The sequence below is a fragment of the Oncorhynchus masou genome, chromosome 2 (assembly GCF_036934945.1).
Source record: "Oncorhynchus masou masou isolate Uvic2021 chromosome 2, UVic_Omas_1.1, whole genome shotgun sequence".
Lineage (NCBI taxonomy): Eukaryota > Metazoa > Chordata > Actinopteri > Salmoniformes > Salmonidae > Oncorhynchus > Oncorhynchus masou.
Genome location: NC_088213.1, coordinates 13,668,775 through 13,679,876, shown reverse-complemented (window position 1 = coordinate 13,679,876; position 11,102 = coordinate 13,668,775). Strand labels below are relative to the sequence as shown.

At 41.1% G+C, this 11,102-nt stretch overlaps 1 protein-coding gene across 1 annotated transcript; it reads right to left on the bottom strand.

Moving 5' to 3' along the window:
- Positions 1–7,546: 7,546 nt before the first annotated feature.
- Positions 7,547–10,857, bottom strand: LOC135553566 (guanylyl cyclase-activating protein 2-like). Its single transcript, XM_064985602.1, has 4 exons — positions 10,651–10,857; positions 9,091–9,240; positions 8,085–8,196; positions 7,547–7,812 (listed from the first exon to the last, which is right to left on the bottom strand). The coding sequence occupies exons 1-4, from the start codon at positions 10,855–10,857 to the stop codon at positions 7,673–7,675; spliced, it is 609 nt and encodes a 202-aa protein (XP_064841674.1). The 3' UTR covers positions 7,547–7,672.
- Between the last annotated feature and the right edge of the window lie 245 nt (positions 10,858–11,102).

The window sequence follows — 11,102 nt, the reverse complement described above, 5'->3', positions numbered from 1 at the left end:
AGATGTTACTAGTTGACCAGATCTTTTGCTCTGAGGAATGTCTGATAGCCAACGGTGATGAAACAGCTTTTGATTGGGAGGAGATTGCGACTTGATCCTTGCCTAATGAGTGTGTGGCAGAAGGGGTGAGACTATTGGATTATCGTATCTCAGGCTGGCTGTGTAGTGGTAAGTGACAGGGATATACCTAGTGGGAAAGCAGTTGGGTAAATAATATTATACTATTCACCATATTTAAAAAGGTGTGTGAATGACATTACTGTAAAATAAATTGTGTAGCTGGGTAACCGAAGCCTCAGACTGTTATTTGACTTCTGCCATAGGGAGATATACGTCTGACTTCCCAATTTGTCCACCAGAGGGCAGCCACACGCTCTTAGTTTTGTCCCTTTGCTCAGGAATCTGGGCGCTATGGGGGATGAGGGTAGGCATAACATCCACCTTGCAAAGTGGGATGTTACATGTTAGAGCCCCATATGGGGCGCTATAATTATTTGCTGTGAAAGCATGTTTTTTTCTGGGGTAACTTCTCCCCAGCCACTTTATTAATTTCATGTTGTGAAAATATTTTTGTTATCCTCTTTAGAATTTTCTTCTCAGCAATCAATAAAATATCTTCACAGGACACCAATGGATTACAAAGATCATTTAAAACATTGAAAAAGGTTTTAGATTTGTTCTGGGTAACCTGGGTCAAACACACAGTCATTTACATAAGGTGAGAACATTAATCTCCTCCCCCCAGTCAGATGCCAAAGTTCCACTTATCCATCCCCACAACCTTACACTCCATTCAGAGCAGCACAAGAATCAGGACCACAAGTTATACCATTACAATGATTGTATGGTACTGTGCTTGGAAAAAACTTGTTTAATAAACATACATACACCCCTACACCTCTAACTCTCTCACTCATCATTATTCACAATTCATTCATGATTATTTGTTATCATGGTAGCATCCACATTAATGGATACCTGGTCAGAAACATATTCTATTCTTATTTATAATAAAAGTTGCTCCAAAATGACAATACAATATTTACCATTCATTTCTATTGGGCACAACATAATCTGAAACACAACCAAAACCAACTGCAAATGCATCCAACAAGTTTGTAGTCACAAGCTTGATGCAGTCATTGCGTGCTAGGAATATGGGACCATACTAAATTTTGACAAAATGTAATACACTATAAGTGAATTTGTACAAATACTTATGACATCTTCAAATGTGGCGACTAGATACTGAAGGTGCTTTCATTTTGAAACTGCAGAACAGATACAGAGCTTTGAAAAAGTATTTGAAAGTTGTCATGAACCGGCTCAAAGCCCGTAACAAAGGGAGACAACGTGGAGATAAGGAGTAACAAAATATATATTTATTAACCAAAGCAACTAAGAAAAAATATACAATGGTGTGTGTAATCAGTAATCAGTAGTGTAACTGAGTGTTTTGCAGGCATGAATGTTATAATGCAAGGTGTTGAAAGGTGCCAATGCAAACAAACAAAAGGCCACCAAGAACCACAACACAATCTACAAAGGTGTCTGCATGGAGAGAGTCTCCTCCATTAATGTGGAAGAGGTCCATTTATTCTGGGACACACCTGGCCCAGGTGTTTCCCATGTAGCTGACGACCCTCCCCAACTCCGCCCACCGGCATCCTAATAAGGAAACAAGAACAAAGACAGAATACGGCAGACAGAGTGGGAGGGTCGTCACATTCCCCCCCATAAAACCGGAGACCAACAAGGACCCCGGAACATACCAGCCTCTGCGTCCCAAATCGACACAGCCTCTGCGTCCCAAATCGACACAGCCTCTGCGTCCCAAATCGACACAGCCTCTGCGTCCCAAATCGACACAGCCTCTGCGTCCCAAATCGACACAGCCTCTGCGTCCCAAATCGACACAGCCTCTGCGTCCCAAATCGACACAGCCTCTGCGTCCCAAATCGACACAGCCTCTGCGTCCCAAATCGACACAGCCTCTGCGTCCCAAATCGACACAGCCTCTGCGTCCCAAATCGACACAGCCTCTGCGTCCCAAATCGACACAGCCTCTGCGTCCCAAATCGACACAGCCTCTGATTCGTCCCAAATCGACACAGCCTCTGCGTCCCAAATCGACACAGCCTCTGCGTCCCAAATCGACACAGCCTCTGCGTCCCAAATCGACACAGCCTCTGCGTCCCAAATCGACACAGCCTCTGCGTCCCAAATCGACACAGCCTCTGCGTCCCAAATCGACACAGCCTCTGCGTCCCAAATCGACACAGCCTCTGCGTCCCAAATCGACACAGCCTCTGCGTCCCAAATCGACACAGCCTCTGCGTCCCAAATCGACACAGCCTCTGCGTCCCAAATCGACACAGCCTCTGCGTCCCAAATCGACGAGGGGTTATGTGTTCACACCTCCACCTGCACCAACCAACCTCCTCCCCAGACCTCAGCAACCTTTGCGCATAGGAAGCAATATTTAAGAGGAAAGAACAAGACCAGGAGGGAACAGACAGGAAAGATAGATGACAACCCCAACCAATGGTCAGTCACGTAACCATTCAGTAACATGACACAAAAGACCACAACAGCTACAAACTCCAACGAAAAGAACATCAGGGTCCTTAATTTTTACAACTCCCAACGATTCATAGTCACTCCCAACGATTCATAGTCACTCCCAACGATTCATAGTCACTCCCAACGATTCATAGTCACTCCCAACGATTCATAGTCACTCCCAACGATTCATAGTCACTCCCAACGATTCATAGTCACTCCCAACGATTCATAGTCACTCCCAACGATTAAGAATTTCACTAATTTCAATCATTTAACCTTGTAGTGTTCAGCCATCTGCAACAGCTGTTCTTTAGTACATAATTCTAACAGGTCCTCTGATGGAAAGCGAATGAACTTGTGTACATGAGACACCATAGTCATAAGTAAAGTAAATAATCTTGCTCAACCCCTCTGCTGAGCACATCAGACCACAACCAGAGAAATGACAATCACCCTGAGCACCACAGAAGAGAGATGAGATATGGAGCTTCCCCAAACCTACAATAACTCAACCCTAGTCTTCGTGCAGATTTGCGGTGGGAATTTACGCACTGTAGCCCGCTGGCAAGGAAAACTCCCCAGCATGCTGGCAAATTCCACCAAGCCACGGATGTGCCCCAGAGACAACTGCTCAGTCCACAGACACCACACAAAAATAACAAACATTTAACCATGCCAAACATGTCCAAAAATGAAACACGTCGCTAAGCCTATCAGGGGTAAAAGGCTATAGCTCCAGGTAGCAAGTTCCACTACCCTACACAAATCTCCTACCGAGGTAACAGATTTACTCACAGACTGACTTCCCAACAGAAAGCAGAACAAGAGTTCAGGCTAGGCAGGGCCTGAAACTAACCAAAGTGTAGCACACAAACCAAGCAACAAAAGCAACCAATAGCCTATCAAACTCAAACACAATATGCAAACCAAACACTGCAAACCAAACAAAAGTCTCCCAAAACCAATTTGAAAGTGTAGAACAGATACAAAGGGAGCGTGGAGATAAGGAGTAACAAAATATATATTTATTAACCAAAGCAACTAAGGAAAATATAAAGTGTCAGAATCAGTAATACAGAGAATGTGATAAAAAGTATTTGAAAGTGTAGAACAGATACAGAGCTGTGAAAAAGTATTTGTGTAGAACAGATACAGAGCTGTGAAAAGTATTTGAAAGTGTAGAACATAATGCAAGGTGTTGAAAGTGCCAGCAAACAAAGATACAGAGCTGTGGAAGGGGAAACCTGGCCCAGGTGTATTTGAAAGCATCCTAATAAGGAAACAAGAACAAAGACAGAATAGAACAGATAGAACAGAGCTGTGAAAAGTATTTGAAAGTGTAGAACAGATACAGAGCTGTGAAAAAGTATTTGAAAGTGTAGAACAGATACAGAGCTGTGAAAAAGTATTTGAAAGTGTAGAACAGATACAGAGCTGTGAAAAAGTATTTGAAAGTGTAGAACAGATACAGAGCTGTGAAAAAGTATTTGAAAGTGTAGAACAGATACAGAGCTGTGAAAAAGTATTTGAAAGTGTAGAACAGATACAGAGCTGTGAAAAAGTATTTGAAAGTGTAGAACAGATACAGAGCTGTGAAAAGTATTAGCCCCTTTTTGATTTTCTCTATTTGTACATATTTTTGATACTGAATGGTGTCAGATCTTCAACCAAAACCTAATATTACATAAAGGGAACCTGAGTTTACAAATTTCCCAAAAAAGTATACTTATTTTAAGTATAAACACTTTTTGTTATGTGTAAAGTCAAAGTTATTCAACACCCTATTTCCCTGTGTGAAAAAGTAATTGCACCCTTACACTTAATAACTGCCTGACACCTTTAGCTGCAATGACTGCAACCAAACGCTTCCTGTAGTTGTTGATCAGTCTCTCAAATCGCCGTGGAGGCATTTTGGCCCACTCTTGGTTGCAGAACTGCTGTAACTCAGCGACATTTGTGGGTTTTCAAGCATGAACTCGACTAGACCATTCTAAAACCCATGTTGTCCAACTGTTTTGGACAACATGGGTTTTGGAATGGTCTAGTCGAGTTCATGCTTGAAAACCCACAAAATGATAACTTTTTGGACGTCATGGGTCCCATTGTGCCTGGCGAAAACAAAACACTGCAATCCACAGCAAGAACCTCATACCAACGGTCAAGCATGGTGGTGGTAGTGTGATGGTGTGGGGATGCTTTGCTGCCTCAGGAGCCACAGGACCTGGACGACTTGCCTTAACAGAAGGTTTGTTTTACAGGTCGATCCAAAGCTTTCACTTCAATTGCAGTGCCATAGACATTGTTTGACTTTAGTATGACCACATACTAACATTTGGCACTTATTAAGAATTCAAAATCAAGAACACATTTCAAGATTCTAAAATATTGAAGATTCAAAACATATCTAAAGCATATTACATATCAGTACTACGTTTTCAAAGATAATTTACCTGAAGTTCTTGTGAATTATCTTCCACCAACCATCTCTTATGACTCAATCGCCAGCAAAAACAGTTATCAAGTATTTAAATGGCTATTTGTGAAAAAAGGCACTATTTAAACAAAGTGTGACCAATCAAAATATCCAGGCTGCCACTCTGGAAATGATTTGTGAAATGGCTACATTCTCACTGTGTGTGGTCTCTACTGTTATTTACAGTATTTGGCTGGTAAGCTTACTTGTTTCTACCATTTCATATATTGAAAACGTCCACATATACCTGGACATACTGTATATTGGGTATATGTGGTTGTTTGTTTTTACAATATGTAAGGTACCCAGCTAACACATTACATTCTGAGAACCATATGTTTCTTAGAGCTTGGTGAGAGCATGGTTGTCCTATGGTTATATTACATGCAACCTTCCCTCAGGGTTCTGGGAATGCTGAAGGGATACCCTGGTTGCACATAATGTTCTGAGAACCATATGTTTCTTAGAGCTTGGTGAGAGCATGGTTGTCCTATGGTTATATTACATGCAACCTTCCCTCAGGGTTCTGGGAATGCTGAAGGGATACCCTGGTTGTACATAATGTTCTGAGAACCATATGTTTCTTAGAGCTTGGTGAGAGCATGGTTGTCCTATGGTTATATTACATGCAACCTTCCCTCAGGGTTCTGGGAATGCTGAAGGGATACCCTGGTTGCACATAATGTTCTGAGAACCATGTTTCTTGGGTGGGAATTTCAGTACTTCAGCACTTCAGCATAACGTTTTCTGCAGGTTTTCTCAGGGTTCTATTTAAAGTCATGTTCTCAGAACATTAAGGAAACATTAGTAACGTTCAAAGAACGTTCTAAGAATGTATACAACATATACATTATGTTCTCAGCAACATATACATTATGTTCTCAGCGTCAACATATACATTATGTTCTCAGCGTCTAGCCTCTATCTTGTTAAGTGTGTGCAGGTGTGTTGGCTGTGCCCACTAATTGGCCACACCTGAACTTATTTTAATGGGTGCTTGTTTCCTTTGAAATGGGGGTCTGTTTGAATAGACTAAATTTAACTGCTTTATATGAGTAAAGAAAAACAAGGCATGATAGCGCCATCCTTGTGGCGCAGTGGACTAATTCCATGAATAGAAAACAGAAGATCATAGGTTTGAATCCTACTGACACCGTGCCACAATAAAAAATGACTGTGTTTATATGATTAATTTCTAAGAAGATGAATTTCCATGTGTCCTACCTGTGCTTGAGTTCAACACTGCTTAAGCTAGCAGTCTTATTGAAACATGTTCTCAGAGCATTATTTAATTATCTTCAAATAAACGATCATTTCTGTTCTCAGAATGTTAATAAAACCTCCCAGGAAAACTTTTAGTGAACCACGTAAGATGTTCTCAGAACCTCCCTTCAACCTAAAAATGAACGTTCCCTGAACAGGGTACATTTTTATTTCCATTCTCAGAACATGTAAAAAATATTCAGGTGTACCAGTCAGGAAACATATGGCTTCGTTCCCAGAACCAATGGGAAACCAAAAACATATGTTCCCACAACTTCCAAGGAACCAAAAGTGCTAGCTGGGTATGTACTACAGTATCAATACTTATCTTAATGTTATAAAAAATGTATTGCATTTATTTTGATATTGGCATATACACAGAGTGTACAAAACATTAAGGACACCTTCTCTTTCCATGACATAGAAATCCACTTCAATCAGTGTAGATGAAGGGGAGGAGACAGGTTAAAGAAGGATTGTTAACCCTTGAGACAACTGAGACAAGAAATGTGTACGTGTGCCATTCAGAGGGTGAATGGGCAAGACAAAAGTTTTAAGTGCCTTTGAACAGGATATTGTAGTAGGTGTCAGGCACACCGGTTTGTGTCAAGAACTGCAACGCTGCAGGGTTTTTCACGCTCAACAGTTTCCCTTGTGTGTCAAGAATGGTCCACCAACTAAAAGGACATCCAGCCAACTTGGGAAGCATTGGAGTCAACATGGGCCAGCACTGCTGTGGAACACTTTCGACACCTTGCAGAGCATGTCCCGACAAATTGAATGGGAGAATCTCAAATGCATACTCTTCGTGCCCTCTCTCCTCGCCTCCTTCTCAAAACCCATTGTAGGAGAAGGCCTCAATCAAACAAGTCCTGAGGCGATGGATGCTAATGACTCAATTGGGAATTTCTGCTGTCTATAAAGAAATGGGCTGTAGGTTGATTCTGCTGCTACAATTGGATGTCATGCAGGACACTCTAACCTAATGTAGCAGGTGCAAAAAGATGCCTGAGCGAAGTCCCCACATCTGGTTTTCAGGGGAATGGAAGTTGAAAATATTGTATCCATGAAAACTGGAAACATCCGCTTTCTTCTGACTCCTCGGAGAGTCAGTATGCTGGGAATAATTGAAATCCATACACAATCCTCAAATATCCAAGGATTTGGCAACGTCATTAATTTCCTAAATCTAGCAAATCCCCATTTTGAGAGATACTGACTTTATGATCATCCTATTGTTATCCTATTATGGGAGTAGAGTCGATGATAATGAATACAGGCCGTTTTCAACCAGAGAAGTTATTGTTTTGGTTCAGATCCTCTTTAATAGAGAGAACCAATGTCCTCTTCCTCCCTTTCTGACATTTTAGTTCATTGTTTTGGACTCTGGAGTTTTCTGTCACTCAAGTGCTGGTGGACCCAGTAACTGGGGTTGATATCCAGGCGTATGAGTTTTTGTACCCAGGGGTCTCTCTTTGCCCCCTCCACAAACTCCTCCAGAGTTATCTGACCTGGAACCAAAGACAACAAGGAGATCCTTATTACTCTACCTAATGTGTATCCACTCTGTCATTATACTGTATCATCAAGAATTAGTTAAAGGTGATAGCTCACTCCAAATGTTTTCAGATCTCACAAGTATCACAATTCAACATCTTCCCACGCCATCAGTGGAGTAGATCAAGCCATACATGGGTCATTATTTTAATAGTGTCTCACTATGTCATTATTTCTGACATATCTGACCATCCTGCTTCAGTAACAGCTAAAGGCCAGTACTCACCGTCACCATTCTCGTCAACCTTCTGGAAGATACGGTCACACACCTCTTCAGGTGTGAGGTGGATTTGACCGGCCTCGTCACTGACAGAACCTTTCTTTATCTTGTAGATGATCTACAGACATCACAAACAGAGGACTGTTACATCAATCAACTGTTATAGTTACGTTTTGCAGACTTTGGTTCCTCAAAGGGTCTGAGAGATTTCCTACCCTTCCACATGTGTGCATTTTAAATCAACAGGTTAGTACGAGGACGGCTGGAGAAAGTTCCTGCCATATTCTTTACACCAATTCAATGCATTTAAATCCATAAGGGGGCGTATCCGACGACACACTTCGGGAGAACAGTAGAGCATCGGACTACAGCCTTCAAGTCCAAGCGCAGGGTTTCAGGGTTTCTCAACTTCCATCATGAACAGCCACTGTGCACACAGCTTTTCAATTACCCGATAAATTGCTCCAATTAAGAAGCCTGAATTAAATGGCCCAAATGTAATTCATTTGAATTATTCTAACTAGAGTACTTCCAATACTGCCAATACAGTAACTATGCCAACAGTGAATCTGAGAAAAATGGCTTTAAAGTATTTTTGTTAGTCATCCAAATAGGTTGTAGGTAAATAAATGATAATGCAATGACGTATCATCTTATTATGAAGTAATGTTCATGCATATCAACCATGACCACTGATTTGATCTATGACCCCTAAAATGCAGATACTGCACTCTGCCTTTGTATGACCTTAACTATATGGGTAATGCAAGGGCAAAGTGCAGTATCTACAATATAAATGTGTTTATTCAACTTAGTTGTTGTTTTTCTGTTTGATAAATAGCTGATTCTCAGAGGCTTTGAGTTTAGTGGTTACCCAAGCAGATATACACAGCTTAGTGTCTAATTGATAATGAGCTATAGTGTGCTGTAGAACACATTCCTACCAGGAGCCATGTTGAGAAACACTGGCTTAGAATGTTACCATAGGTCGCACTTCGGCCCGAACCCTTACCCTTATAATTATTCTCAGCTCGTGCCTGTCCAGTCGTCCATTGTCATCGTTGTCAAACACCTTGAAAGACCACTTGAGTTTATCCTCGAGCCGCCCTCGAAGCACAAGGTTTAGCGCCGCAACATACTCGATAAAATCCATGGTGTTGTCCTGTAATAGAGACAGACAAATGATCATGATCAACTACAGCCTCAATAAAAATCCTTATGTGTTCTCCAAGTAAGAAATACATAACATCCCTGACAGTGGGGCACATGTAAAACAAAAGATACACCATGGGATCATGGTGGATGGTGATAATATGGGGAAAGAGACTTAGGTCAAATGTGTATTTTCAGGTAGCCTATTTAGACCTTTTTAGACTTCTGCATCGAGCCTATTTCCAACTGTTTCTCCTCAATTGTTACATTGGTGGTAACTGTGGGATAGCTTAACTGGCCTACAGCATTGTCTTGGGCCTTTGTTGGAAGTGTGGCCCTATTTCCATTTGGGTCTTTCCATGTCAATTCAGCAGGCCGTAACACCCACTCAGATTCTCCTGAGGTCGTTTCTGTAGTTAAAAACAGATGCTATTAGCATTCCTGCAACATCATTTTTTGAAATATAATTAGATTTCTAAGAAATTAAGCTAATTGATTGCACCTAAATTTGACATTTTAATTTATAGGATTCATAGAATATTCAATACATATTGAATAAGATACGATTTGGACCTTAACTTTTTTCTAATAAGGACTAAAACGTGAGGAATCCAAAGAAATGTCAAAAAAAAAGCCCTACACGCCAATCTAGTGGGGGGGGGGGGCAGGAACACCACCATCTAGTGGTCAAACCAGGTAATATCAAGATGTAGGATGGGACATAAACCTAACAGCTTCAATGACTAATTTCTCTGAACAGGGGGAATACAATACATAGAATGAAAAAAAAAACTCAGAGCTGCGGCTCCATACTACTTGTCAGACATAGAGAACTGATAATATACTCATTGTTGGGGTGGGATTGGCGTGGGGTGGTGGCATTGGTTTTGATGTCTAAGTCATTGTTAGAAAAACAATGGTCAAATGTGGATGTTAGTTACTATATTTAAAGAATGCAAAAACTATTCCGGAACAACCTGAGAAGGTTGGTGTTGAAATCCTCTTTCTTGTCCATTTTGAGGTGGAACGACTAATTTGGCTTTACACTCTGGCCCACTTTATGGAAAGAAGGGTATTATGGCCATCTAACTTTAGGCTATTTAATTAAGCATACGGCCAAATGAAGCATGATAGTGTACAGACAAATAGCTTAGCCTGCATGTGGAAAGAGCACACATTTTGGGAAACCCATATTCTAGAAGACAATATTAATAATTATATTGTACTAAAATTGTATGAATCTATATTCATGAATTAAATGGGAAGTTTAAAACACTTGAGTTGAGGGGGAGGGGTCTATGATAACTCTAGGGCTACACCAATACAACATGTTTGTTTTTTTACAGTATGTACATACATAATTTACAGTAAATGCAAATGCAATTGACCCAGGTCTGCTGGTTTGTATTCAGAATCTTACCCCATTCATATCAAACGCACTGAATATGCCCTCCATGTATTGCGATTCTGGCGAATTATCGTTTTGAACCCCAAACATCCTTTTGAACTCGTGCAAGTGCAACGAACCGCTGGGGCACTCATTGATGAACCTCCTGTAGAGGTCTTGAATTGTCGATACTTCCAACTCTTCTTCGCTGGTTGACTGAGCTTGCTGATTTTGACCCATTGTAAATCCGAGTGAAAAAGGTCAAAGTGTGAAAAAGACAACGCGTAAATTTAAATCCAGCTGTGGGCTAGTTTCCGATATGGCTGTGCGCAATAGCCTGGGGACACGGTTACCTCCGAGGTTCATAAATGTCGTAAACCTTTAAGAATTCGACCTCGTATCTTCTCTCTGCTCCCTGCATCGTTGCCTTTGATGGTTGTGCGTGGAAATAGGTCTGACAATATAGGCTACATCATGTGGGATAT

Bases quoted from the DNA above. Each gene is read 5' to 3' on its own strand.
- LOC135553566 (XM_064985602.1), bottom strand. From the start codon at position 10,857: ATGGGTCAAAATCAGCAAGCTCAGTCAACCAGCGAAGAAGAGTTGGAA. The intron at 9,241-10,650 runs GTAAGATTCTGA...TCTCTATTACAG, and splicing joins GTGCGTTTGATATGAATGGG to GACAACACCATGGATTTTAT. The intron at 7,813-8,084 runs GTGAGTACTGGC...CTTTGGTTCCAG, and splicing joins GGTTGACGAGAATGGTGACG to GTCAGATAACTCTGGAGGAG.